The 14,187-nt window shown below is 39.9% G+C and overlaps 1 protein-coding gene across 1 annotated transcript in view; it reads right to left on the reverse strand.

Moving 5' to 3' along the window:
* Positions 1–7,937: 7,937 nt before the first annotated feature.
* NID1 (nidogen 1) overlaps positions 7,938–14,187 on the reverse strand; it is a 43,236-nt gene continuing 36,986 nt past the window's right edge. Inside the window, exons 17-20 of the mRNA XM_066545663.1 lie at positions 13,972–14,129; positions 12,554–12,677; positions 11,260–11,372; positions 7,938–9,781 (exon numbers count right to left, since the gene is read on the reverse strand). Coding sequence (XP_066401760.1) covers positions 9,660–9,781; positions 11,260–11,372; positions 12,554–12,677; positions 13,972–14,129 — 517 coding nt within the window. The 3' untranslated portion in view covers positions 7,938–9,659. The remainder of the gene's footprint in view (positions 9,782–11,259; positions 11,373–12,553; positions 12,678–13,971; positions 14,130–14,187) is intronic.

Consider the following 14,187-nt stretch of genomic DNA (forward strand, 5'->3'; position numbering starts at 1 on the left):
TGTGCTGTGTGTGAAGGAAGTCTAGTCAGTGATGAAACTCATGAGTTCAGGGATGTTTAGCCATAATTTAGGAGAGCCCTCTTTGAGCTTTTCCTCAGTGATACTGCACATACAAGCACAAACCAGACTCTTATTCTACAAGAATATTACAAATCAGTGCACTCACCACAATTTCTTTTCACTGATGTCAGTCAGGTTGCATGTAGTCTCTCCCACACATCTGGAGCTTGTAACTTAGCACACTTGAAACCATTCAACAGCTGCCTGGCAATAAGATTAATTCAAAGTAATGTTTTCTACAGAATGACTTGAATTTTGCTTTCTTTTTCTTTCTCTAAAACACAAGAATTACAGCCATTTGAGCACTGTAAGGAGACTGCCCAGCAAAGTAATAGGGTTGTGGGATCCAATTACAAGCAACCTAAAAAAACCCCAAACCTTCTCTGATGTCCAATCTATTTTCCATTTGAGGCAGCTGCAGCTGGATGCATCTTGGGAGTTCAAGGCAGCACACTGATCCAAGATACAAAGAATAAAACATTGTTCTCTTGCTCAACTCTGGGAAGCTTCTCAAGTCATGAAAACAAACAGAAAACTGTACTTGAAGGCTCTCCCTTTGGAATTAGTGACTTGCCTAACCACCTGAAATGCTGAATCAGAAATTATTGTAATTTAAGTGATACTGGGCAGTTTTGCATTAAGAAAGTTATACCTGAGCCATGTGCAATGTTATAGCTAACTTGAATATAATAAACTGTAGTTAGATGGCTATTAACTAATTATACTAATACAGTACTTAAAGTTTAAAACATTAGTCACGTTTTACAACTTGATGGTATACATTGGCAGTAAGGAATAAATTCTGAGGTTTGCCAGAAGGTATACTGCACTCAGAAGTATTTTGCTGCTGAATATTTCAGCATCTCATGACTGGACTCACTGTCTTTTAAACATTCCACGAGACCAATGGTGACCTAGAGCAGAACAAATGCAGAATCTGAAATACAGAGAGATACAGAATATAAGAGATCTCATCTCCAGCATAGCCTGCTGTGATACAGCAGCAGTTCTTCGTTTTCCAAACCCATGATTATCATTCAGATTTCTTTATTAAAATCATTATTTTATTCATATTATGCCTTGTTAGTAATCAAAATGAATATTTAATTTACATGTTTCATAAGGCTCCCTTTCCAATGAAAACATTAATCCCAACTTCAACATAGTATCAATCATTTTGATGAAGGTCCTTCTTGTCCTACTGATTTAGTCCCCATCCTGCATTTGCATCACCTGTAACTTGCAGCAAATTCTGAGGGCTGTGCTTTTGAACTTCATGATTCAAGACTGTGGCCTGACAGGTGAGCTGCTCACCCGATACCTATGTCAATAGCCTTGCTTTTAAACCACCTAAATTATGGAAATTTTCACATCCTACCAGTGAGCTTAAAGCTGCTGATATTGCCTTGTACCAAATATTTGTAAGCACACAGTAATTTGGCACAGAATGTCTCTTGACACTGAATAATGCTGTTAGCCATCAGTGCTCAGCGAATTGCACAAAAGGAATGAGGAGCAGATCCAGAAGGCGTCTTACTCATCATAGCTGTGGCATTGAGACCTTCATATCCCCTCCTGCACAGTCAGTCACTACAAGGTCCAAATTTCACCTGGTGCATACACAGCTCAATAGTTTGACCCTGTCTAGGGCCCAGCAGAACTTCAGAACAATCACCTGTTTGTGTGTCTCACAGCACCCATCCCAGTGAAGCTCCCTCTAAGTACTCCTGCCTTCCTGTATCCAGAAGCCTTTCAGCTGCAGTTTGACAGTGGGAAGACTCCTGTGTTTGTGTCAGTCCTTCTAAAGTTGAAGTTTGGTGGATTAATTCCCCTCTCACATCGGGTATGAATACAGCTCTCATTTTTCAAGGCTTCTCCCAGTCCTAGGGCTTTCAGGGGACAGGGGTTGTAGTTCAAAGAATTCAATCGAGGACCAGCAAATGCACAAATAGCTATTTTGTGTGCTGGAATAGGGCTCATATAAGACAGAAATGCCAACAGCCATGAAGAATAACATACTTTCAGAATGACCAGGAAAAGAAAGGACACCAACTCTCCCAGCTTCCAACACACATACTCCCTTAAAGGCAACCTTGGTGTAAAGTCTTCTTACCACCTAAAGAAAGGGCCTAGAACCAAACCCTTCTGGGGAAATGACAAGCAATGGCCACTAGTCACATTAAAGGAATTTCCCATTGGACTTGGACTGAAGTGGTTCAGGGCTGAAGTGCTGCCCAGAGAGGCTGTTGCATCTCCATCTTTGGGGATTTCAGCAGCTGACTGGACAAGGTCCTAAGCGATCTGCTCTTACATGGAAGTTGTACCAGCTTTGAGCTGAAGACTTGACATGCTCCTTACAAAGCTGCCTTACAATCAAAATTTCTCCATGAATTTTCTAAGAATGTGTATAGTTAACAAACTGGAGAAATAGTACCATGTGTGTTGGTAATTTTATTTGCCTTTTGAAGCCAAGGTTATTGAGGGTCATGTGTATAAAAGCTATGGTTCTAGAAGAAAAAAATATTCTGGATAAAAATTTGTGAAAGAAACTCTTCCTGTGTGTTTAACTGTTGTACATTTGTTGCTTATTAAAACAACGTCTGAAGAAGGGCTTTTTATATAAGAACATGCTCATTCTCCTTTTACAATTCTTCATTAAAGTAAAAACCAAGCTCAAAATGAAAGAAATAGGAATTGCATAACTGCAGGAACATAAATTTGTCACAGCACCAGAGAATGAAAATGAAGCTAAATTTTCTTGCTCCACGAATAATAGAATAATATTTCAGAACAAATGTGCAGTCTACAGAGGTTTTGAGACCCTAATGTCATTTCTCACAGGCAGCCAATCTAACAGACAAAGTAAGAAACAGACAGACAAGTATGAGTACCACCAAGTTGTCCTTGAAAAGCTTGGATTCCAGGGAACACCCAGTGAGGACTGAACTTTCACAGGGAGCACATAAATCCCACAAGAGAAGCAATTACCTCCTTTCTATCTTAATCAATGGGTAACATTAAAAACATTTACTGGCATATTCCAGGCTCCAGGTCCATAAAATTAATCAGCAAAACATAGTAGAGAGATGGGTACCACAGGCAGCTAGGGTAAAGCACATGAAGAACACAGACATCTGTCATTACTGAAAGTTTGCCTGCCATGACAGAGCACAGACATGTCTGTCTGGAGGAGATACATCATGCCAAATGTTTTTGGCCCAGATCCAAATACACTTTATTTAATAGATACAAGAGACCATATCAGAAGTCATCCTCTGACTTATTAGCTGAGTGTAACAGTACAGAATATAGCAGACATGTCAGGATTTAGGCTGAAACACCTATAAAGCAAAACCCATGGGTTCTTCAGGTTAAGGTCAAATAAAAATGCCAGTGTGGCCTGTCTATAGGATCTACAGAAATCCTATAAGCACAGAAATTGATTGCAGTATATCAGCCTTGTACTGTTTTCAAGAAATCAGTGCCATGGTCACATTGTCACTTGGGAAACAAAATCCTGGCAGGATACTCTGCCTAGAAGAGGATGAAATGTGTGGCTTGCCATCTCCCATACGTGTATGCTTGAAATTACAACAGACCACTAAAAATAAATTATCAATTACAGTGCCATCCCTTAAAAATACACCAGATGCATTTTCTCAAATATTAATCACTAATAAGACTGCTGTAATTCAACACAAGGGGATAAATCTCATGCTTACAAATGCATCAAGGGGGACCTCTGGATTCAAGCTGCTGGATAGGTTTACCAGCTTCTTAGCACACTGGTACTTTGCTGCTGTTTGGTATTAAAGGAGGTCCCTGTAACACAGTTGCTGTACAGTTAATATGCACAGATAGTCATAGCTAGAGGACCTAGTCCTAGAAAAGGTGGTGCAGGTGGGTATTAGTTGGGAGTACCAACTTGAGAGAGCAGCTGCACCATGAAATGCCAGCAGTGGCTCACTAGGGTTATCTGGGGCTGTGTCAGAAATGAGGGAAGTTATGCTCAGCATCCTGCTCTTGCTCTGGTTGGGAGCTGGATGGACTATTACTGTCTTCTGGCTTATCTGGTTAGGTGTCTTATCTGCAGAGAACAGAGATGTAAAAAAGAACACCTCCTGCTCTTGGTTTTGCCTTCAAACAGAAGGGTCTGAAATCAACAGTGCCTGAAGTGCCTGGGATAGTATGGTTCTAGTGGGAAAGGAAGAAACTGGAAAGGTTTCTGAAATCCAGTGTAACACAGTTACTCTGCATCTGAGTTTCCCACCCAGCTGAACTGACTGAAAACCTCAAGTACACAGTACAACCATCATCTTGCTAATTGCTTACCCCACCTCCCAAATTTCACACACTTCTGCATCCACTGCCATAAAACCTTCAGCTGCCTTCCACAACATTTTCCCCTTCACTATAACCCTGGGAAGATTTCCCCAATGCTGCTGTGCAAGTTACTGGGTAAGATCCAGAAGCACCATGTGCCACAGCCCACTGACATCCGTACAGCTGACCAATTTCCTCATGCTGAAGGCCCTGCACTACACAGCTCCTCTGTGTGCTTCCTGTGTGTTCCAGAGACCCCATGGAGTAGGAAACACTACCTGCTTGGAGTGAGCAACACCACCACAAACCAAATGGATTCTGGTGAATACTGAAGACTCAGAAGCCAAAGGCTGAAACACAGCATATCCTGGTTATTTGTGGGAATGGCAGTTTGTCCCCATTCATCAGCTCCAGAATCCTGGTCAAAACCCCCATTAAGTTACTGCAGTCCCATCTGCTTTGCCACAAAGCAGCAGGGAAGCTCGCTCACTGCATTCCACTGCCAGCTGAGCCTTTTGTGTGTCAAGCAAAACTCCAGTCTCATCAGTATCATCAATACGTACATTTGTAGGACGCAATACACTGACCTTTCACCAATTTTACTGCCATGCTGTCCTAAACTTATAAATAAGATAAAGGACAGACTTCAATTAGACTAGAATTTAAACAAAGAAAGTGATTCAATCAGCTCATAAACAATCTCCTGCCACATCCCAGCTGGGCACTCAGGTTCTGGAGGTAATATTTCATTCATACAGACAGGGTAAGCAGGAGTCTTCTCACAACTGTATTCCCTATAGCCATACCTGTTTCACATCCTGTTGGCTTTTTTTTGGTTTTGTTGTTGGCTTTTTTTGTTAGTTTTGGGGCTGTTTTGTTTTTTTCCTTCCCAGCAAATTCTCCAAGGAATACATTATTAAATACTACACAAAAGCCCCCAGTTTGCATTTAACCATAGGTTAAACTGATGCATTGTGACACTGCCACGGAGGGACCATTATCCTTTAGTAATCATCTGTCATTTTTAATCATATGCAGGCAAGTTAAAAATCTAATATGTTGTGACAAAACTGTACTAGTGGATAACTGCAGAGTAAGCTGTTTGTCAGCCTGGTACAACACACTGGTCAGAATGCTGAGCTTCAGAAAGCCACACTGAATTTTCACCATGAGGAAGGTTATTTGCAAGTTAAAAAGTGAGTTAAATTTGGGTTTTCAAACACCCTTCAGATGGAAAGGTAGCCAAACCATTCAATTAAGCCATAAGGAAGCCACCCCTACTTTCAGTAGCTTCCACTATTTCTATTATTTTCTATTATTAAAAGATTGGTAAACATCATTAATAATCTTATCAGTAAGTGTTTTCATGTGTGCTGGAAGATCTGAACAGATGCATCCAAGAAAACATTTAACTTACCTCTGGAATAGCTCTAGGAAGTATTTTGTCTTTTCTTTAAACATTGAAGGAATTGTTCTTCATTCCTGGAAAACCTGGGAATCTACAGATTTTTGTAGCAAAAAAACCCATGAACTGCAGTTACACAGAATCTTTTCTTCAACCAGAGACCGATATGACTACCAGTCCCAGCCTATCAGAATAATAATAAAAATAAAAATAAATATAACATCAACGTTTCCATTATCTCTTTAACCTCAAACAAAATGTAAAAATATATCTGAAATCGACTTGCTCCTGAGGCAAGTCTAGCAAGAAAGAGGACAGAGTAGGTGAATTAGACCCAGATCAGCAGGAGAAAACCCTGTCTAATAGAAAGATACCATTAAGTCTCTGGGGTTAGAAGAAGGAAACCAAAACTTCAGTATTTTCAGCATCCAAAATACTTGTGAACTTTGAAGTGGAAAAACATGATAGACACAGGAAGAATATCCTCAAGTGGATAATGCTAAATATGTCATCAAAAATTGACATTCTTGGCCAGACTGATTAAAATAAGGAACTCAACACCACTGATCATTTTTAGAGGCCAAAGATTTAGCAAGATTCACTGAGAAAGCAAACAGATAGAGGAATAGAGAACTCTGGAGCGCCAGCACACAGAGACCACCCAAGCACCACCAGCATAGCTGGCTATGCAAGGCCCACCAGTTAACAAAAGGTGTGAAGAAAACTTGAGGGAACTTCAGCAGACACCCATCCTCAAACAGCTCTGTTGGGAGTTCTCAGCAAAGGCAACCCTTTTTCTCTGCTGTTAAACACTGCTTTAAAGCTGGGGCTCTCACCCTGGTACTTGCCTGAGCCGTGCCACAGCCAGGAGCTCCATTGATTCAGGTCCTGGCCAACTTCCCAGTGTGGCTGTGGGCCTGTCTCACCACAGTGCACTTGGCTGGCAATCACAGATCCTGGTCACTATGCCCAAACTTGATTATGATCTATGATCCTGACTCAGTTTCCCAGCTTGACATCAGACCTACCCTTTCCACTGCAGATTTGCTTGGTGTTCTGGCCCCTGGCTGAACCCAGCTACCCTCACTGGCACTGTCAGCCTCACTTGGGGTACAGTGGGACTGGTCCATGACTGGAAAGGCCACAGCTACTACTGGCCTCCCCTCCCTGAGGGAACAGCTTTACCCTTGCTGCACACTGGCATTGAGCTACAACAGTTGAATTTAACAGAAGCATTAGCTGAGAAACAAAACATCATGCTAGAGTTTTTAAAAGTTCCTCATTTCTAGGGACTGGAATGCTGAAGTTGTACAAACTTTGAAGTTTTGCAAACTGCCACATCTACACCACTGACATGGATCTGCTGAAGCTTCCCCTTGTTTAGTGCTATCTACTCCCAGATATGATACCTGAGGCTAAAAAACTCACTCCACAGTAATACTGTTTCTCTCTTTGTGCTACAGACTACTCAGAGGCTCGCACAACAACACTAGAAGTTCTGCTGATGTATATTTTCTTTGGCATCTTTGTCATTGCTGATTGATTTGCATAGCATTAGTTTAGTAGTGTTTAGGAAGTTCACAACCATCATAATGCAAGAAGCATAAATTAAAAAAAAAAAAATCAATGCATACAGTCCAATTCCATGTGCAGTCCCCAGAAAAGATCACCAACAATCTCCTGCTGTAACTCCAAATGCCACCCTTCGGATCCCATAATATTCTCCTTGCAAAGCACCCTATCACCCAGAAACCCAGCACCATTTGAGCATAGGGATAAATTCTATCCCTTTTTATTCTCCTCTTTGTTCTATATTTTCACTATTAAAAGTCTGAAGTATGGGATAACTGAATTATGCTTACTTGACGAAAGGTTAACAAGAATTTACAACCAGCAAAAAGATTCAGCCAAAACAATCTGAATTGAAGGCCCTATATTCTTCAAGCACTCTCATATGTATTTGTTTCGAAGTATCCTACTGCTTCCAGAATACAAAGCCCCAAAAGCAGTTTTTTTCCGAGTGTGATGCTGCATCTTGGAAGAGAATTACCATACGAGTTAGCTAAAACCCAGAACACAACAAGAAAATATATTTGAGACACCGTATATCACTTCCTTCTGCAAGCACAACATTATTTTGTAGAGAAAATAAAAACCAACCATTTTTATTGACTGTACTGCAGATACCTGTACAGAGTGTAAACTTTAATATTTCACCAGATATGTGAATACTTCTGGAGAAAGAGTTATCAAGCACCTTCATTTCAACAAATTTTTGATATTTACAGTAAGACATACCTGATTAAGTGTATGAATAGAATGAATTAAGAGTTATAAAAAGTTATACAAAAAGATCTTTAAAATGTTTATATGTTTTGTTATTTTATGATAAATATACAATTAAAGAGGAAGATGTCACACAGTTAAGACCCAGAATTGGCTCTGTTTAAAACTGTCACCATTGTGTCTGAAGAGAGAGTGAGGAAGTGGGGATGGTTAGCTTACTGCTCTGATCATGACACACAGTGAAATGTGCTCTGGCAGGAGCCTTACAAGCCCGTTTTCCTCTGCTACAGATTGGTTTGCAGGCAAGCTTCCTTCCCAACACAGTGGGGAAACCAAACTTCACTTCCAGATTTATTCTGCTAATTTGACATATAAGAATGCATTTAGATTTTCCCTCTCCAAACTTACTGGTGATGACGAAAACATCAACTTCACTTTGATTTTCAGATCACCGTTTTTGCTGTTACTGAACACTGGCACATAAATGGGGCATCAGCATCTCTTTTTCTTTTAAGCACCAAACCAGAGGTGAGCTTTTTGAAAATCAGATTTTAACTGCCATGGTTTCTTATGGTCCATAAAAAGGCATGGCATGGTTTGCTAAAGAAGAAAGATTACTAAGATAGAATTCAGAGACCACTTTGAGGCTTATAGGATCAAACATAGAAATACTATTTTAAAACCTCTCAGAAAACAAATGTGACTATCTCTTTAAAACCCCTTGTCTCCCAATGAATCAACATCCATTCTTTGATGACCTATCAGCAATTGTTCAAAATATGTAAATTTTGTTTAGTGGATTTTAGGGAACTACTCAGGAATCCACCTCAAACAGAAGAAAGATAAATCTCTTAAAATCCAACAAAAACTTCAAATATATCCACTAAACTGTGTTGATTATCTATAACAAATCATGTGCTATAGAAAAGGATCACATGAGCCAGGGTGAGAATTATAATCCTTACAACACATGGATAAAATACTTCTGTAGTACAGAAGTCAAAAGTTGAGATTCAGGTTTTTGAAGTGGAAGGACTGGTAGTGAGACGGAATGTGGTTGGGCAGTAAATATGTGCTATTGCTGGGTATTCCCCCTCATCTGTTCAACCTTGTGACCCCCCTGATTATTTCTCAGCTAGAGATAATCCCAGCCACACATATGATGGGCCAACCATATCACCTCTGCAGAAAACTGCTGCTCACTCCAAGGTACAATTCAGTCTCAGGATTTGAGTAGTTCCATTCTCGTTACTCTGTTCTGTGTTTATTTACTTCAATTTTGCCAAGAGACACATCCTCCTTGTCTGGAGCAGATGCAACTATGGCCTCCACATTTACGTTTAAAAGCAAAGAGATAATTTTAGAAGAAATAAGGTGAATTTGGATCCAATATGGGCAGCTCTGTCTTACTTAACAGCTACAAAAAACAGCCTCTGTGTGTGCGTGTGTGTCTGCATATGTGCATAGTGGCTTGCTGTCAGCAGCATGGAGCACTTATCTTTAGGGCCTAATTGTGTTGATAGGAGTGAATTGTTTACAGCACATTTCCAAAAGGTGTCTGCTGCTCTAAAGCTTATTTTAATGCTCAGTTTCTTTCTATACAATCTACTCCAACTGTGTTGTCAGGGCAGCGGCAAGTGCGGCCTCCTGGGGTAGCCAAGCAGAGGTGAGTACAACCACCATTATTCACAGTACAGTAGTTATGTCCTGGAAAAAAAACAGAGATGCAAAACCTTAGAGAAAAGCAAATGCACACCCACAATAAAATCTGAAAAAGGCATGCTCAGGAGACGTTAAGATTTATGGCTATGCTAGGGAAACAAGCCATAATGAGATTAGGAGTAGAAGAAAACTTTGCTTTGGGGAGATAAGAGTCACCGTACCCCTTGTGTCAACTTGACATTCACATGAAAGAAAGATCAAGATATCAGAGTGAAAGAGGCAGCATGAATCAAGTGGGCTGTTCCTAAAATACCCCTCATAAACTGACCACATGGTCACAGATATTAGAATGAAAAGAAGTGAGTGAGTAAATAGAGAAGTGCAATGTTGGGACAAAGTCCAAAATGCTACAGAACATCATCCTCAGATACCAATCGTACAAGGACAGAGGAATGATCCATGGAAACAAACACAAATTAATTGGGTGGTTGAGAAAGTGTTAACATTGAAGAGTGAAATGAAAGAGAAGCCAGAGCCAGAAGCAGTGGATCAGAGAGGAAAGGCATCCATCCAGAAAACAACTTGAAACAGACATAAGACAGAGAAAGAAATTACACCAAGATTCTGGATATTATAGGTATAAGCATATACTCAGAGCACACAATATTGTTAAATTTTACACTCCCTACCAAAATGGATCAGTGAATTAACTAGTAATAACAATATAACTGATTTCTTAATTATGACATTTGTATCTATTTTTAAGCCCTGAGCCAAAACCTCCATTAAATTGTTTTTTACTGCATATATTGAGTAATTTGAAGAGAAACTATCCTAAGGGTTTTTTTTAGTCCCAAAATAAAAATAGTACAACTCCTATAATTCCAGCCATATTGTAATAAAAACCAGCAAATGCTTTTTCTTGCGATTTGCTAAGAGCAACATAAATGCACAGTGATACTTCTTCATAAAAACCAAGTTATATTTCAAGGGTATCAGTTTCCTCTCTTCCTCTTTTCAATAGCATATCTGGAAAACTTCACATTCAACAGAGCAGAAGGGCCAGCTCAGTCCAGCCACTCTACCACCTGCTGTTTTCTGAACATTCCATTTTGAACAACACTGGATCTTATTAAGGACATCTGGAAGACCATAATATTTCAGTAGTTTAAACTTAAGAAGTGAATAAGGCCCTAGCCACGAATATAGCATTCAGTTTAGAAGAGGATACATTAGCATTTCTGCCAGGTCAGATGCCCACCTTAATCATACATGTCCTTTGACTAAGGGTAGAACAGGCCCCTTCTGCCCCTCCAGTCCTGGTTTCATGTGGGAACTACAACTGCTTTTATGGAAAAGAAACTAAGGGTCTTTTAATTTCTTACTAAATAGAAATCTAAGCACTAACCTAAATCTTCACTACCCAAATCGGTTCACAGCTTATAAAGAGGAGCTGCTACTAAGCTCATTTTATACAGTAAAGTGTTACACAGCTGTAAAAACTCAAGAATCATCTGGATTACCTCCTGGGCACTGAGCAAAGGCTGTGGTGATTCCATACAGTCGTGAGCGCTTGTGAGGCTGGAAGTTATCATTTTCTAATGAAATGGTGCGATCCACTGCTACAACAGCATCCCTGCCACGTGCAGAAGAAAATATACAGAAGTGAGATGAAGGTGAAAGTATAGGGGAAAACAAAACAACACAAAAAAAAGCCCCCCCCAAAACCAACAAAAACCCCAACCAACCAGTCAAAAAAACAAAACAAAATGTGGAGAAAAATTTGAAGTTTCTTCTTTTTAACAATTAGGAAGAGATACCAGAAGTAAAATCCCCCAGGACATCACCTTTCCTGGACAAACCTAGTATGTTATGACCTTCACTCTAGGCAGAAATTTATCAGGGAGACACCTTAATAATGTTGAAGGTATTTCCAGTACAGCACAATGTACCTCTACAGGAGGGATGCATGTGTTAGTAGTTTTGGCACACTTTTTACATTCTGCTCCTCTGACAAGTATTGTAGTATAGCTGACATTGCAGCTATTAAGCATAACAATTATGGAAAACAATGAGTTTTAGGTGGAGCCTGATCTCCAGAAGGAATATAGCTAGTCATAAGCAATCCTTCCTTCCTAAGTATAAAAGGTCAGTCAAATGACAGACCTGTAGCATACAGGTCCTCAAGCCTGTTCTAGAATAGAAACTAACATCTGGGAAATTCTCCCACAATAATAGCTACTGCTTCTGCAATTGATAGAGGCATTTGGGTAAATTTTCTGATAGAGCCCATAAAACCATTTATATCAAGTAAAAATATTTATTTTAAAATGCAGGGACTGGATTTTTTTTCAGAAGTTAAAGTAAACCTCTAAGTCTTGGCAACATTTTAGAGCATTTGCAATAAAGAAAGTGTCATCAAGATAGTGAACACTTTTTTTCCCTTAGTTTTGATTGAACATTCATATAATAAAGGGCATAGAAAGCTGAGAGTGATGAAATATCTGCCCTCTACAATGCAGCTGCTGTAAGAGAAACAAGTTACTGCCCACTCCTTTCCCAAGAATGTTCAGTGTTAAAAGCATTTTCTTCAAGGACAAATCACTATGCTAAAAAGCGAAAACTCAGTTAACTGGCAGCATCAATAGGTCAGCTCTACATATCCACTCCACCCTGCATCAGCTATTGCCAGGAAAGCAACAAAACAGGAATGTATGAGAGGTCAGGCATGAGAAATGCAGTATATACTTCAGTTTCTACCGGGGAGAAAAAAAAAAAGATAAAAGTACTCCATAATCTCTTTAGCAGATAACGTACCTTCTCCAGTCTGTATAGTATAAATTCTTCCCATAGCTTGTAACACCAAAAGGATACTGAATCCCTTCAACAATCTTTCGTCTACCAAGCTGATTAGGGTTCATGCATTCCAGCCTCTTGGTACCTGGATGTAGTGAAACAATTAAGCCTTTGAATCAGAACAAGAGAGCTCTCATCAAGGATGAAAGACAAGCACAAATATGCAAGCATGAACAGTGTGGAAAGTCCTGGAAATCTTTCAGTGCGCTGCTTAGTCAAAGCCTTCCTCCGTGTCACATGTGTGCATGTGCCAAAAACTGAATGGATAAATACTCCAGTGCTAATGCTACTCAGCACATCACTGAAATTAAAGAAACACAGATGTCCCATGCAGCCATGGCCAATGCTCACAAGCTGAGATTCCTGCTATGGATTCCAGAATCCTCCGGTTGGTGTGGAAGCTGACAGAAGGCTTCCTCCATTCCGGAGGGATACTTCAACCATTTACTTGGTTCCCCTCCTCTGGAAGACATTTTTGAGAAGTTTGGTGAGCATGTTCCTGAAATACTTTTTGGGTTGGGCCATGAAGGTGAGACTGCAGGAAGAACATCTAACTCATAGATGCAAATAGGGTGCAAAAAGGTCTAGCTGCAAAGCCACTGCAGGCTGGGAACACTGCTAATGAATGTAAACACCTGGAGGTTTTTCCTAAGTAAAGTGTTTCAGAACTAGACAAAAAAGGAGAAGATGCAAATGTGAGAACAAGACTGGAAGAGAGAGAAAGTAACTAGAGATAGCAGAAGGTTGAAGGTTGGAGAAAGTGTTTTACAGTGAGAAAGAGAGCCATTTTAATTCATCCAAAATTTGAAAGGTGACCTGAAGTGTAAAAGCACCTTCACAGGAAGGCATCCCTGCCAGAGTCTACAGGGCAAAAGACAGCAAGATCCCAAAAGATAAAAATTAAATGACAATTAAAAGCACAATTCCCCTCTACTCACTGTCACAAAACTAACAATGGGTTTGTGGCAGAACTTTGATCCTTTGATCTTTTGTGTGCATTGCTTTTTCAAGACTTGCTTCAGTCAAATATAAGCCAGACTTGGCCTCAGGTTACAGGCCTTAAAACAATAGTGCCAGGATGACATTCTGGAAGGCAGATTAGATAAATCTATGGTTTTCCCTAGTCTTAAACTAAGAACTTCTACAAAGCCCTAAGCACTACGTAAAAAAAATAGCCACATACAAGACATAAAGACATAGATCTGTTGCATTCCTAGAAAGTTTTGTGATCAGAATTGAAATCCTTCAGCTTGCACACACTCTCATGTGAACAGCAATGAATAAATCATTAAAGCCAGAAGGTATGGCTGTGCATAATTTCAGGATTGGATATACTTACACTACTACTATTACAAAGAAATATTTTAGCCCTCCTTTACCTGCATCTACCCAGCACAGCATTGAGGAATAAGGATCAAATGTCAGTCCATTTGGTAACCCAAGATCATCTTTAACAAGAATTCTTCTATTTGTGCCATCCATGTATGAAGTTTCAATTTTAGGAGCTTCTCTGTTCCAGTCAGTCCAGTACAAGTTTCTTAGGAAGAAGAAAAAGGCTAGAGTTAAGACAGGGACTTATCCCAAAAGATTGGTGT

This window comes from Molothrus aeneus, chromosome 3, assembly GCF_037042795.1.
Source record: "Molothrus aeneus isolate 106 chromosome 3, BPBGC_Maene_1.0, whole genome shotgun sequence".
Taxonomy (NCBI): Eukaryota; Metazoa; Chordata; class Aves; order Passeriformes; family Icteridae; genus Molothrus; species Molothrus aeneus.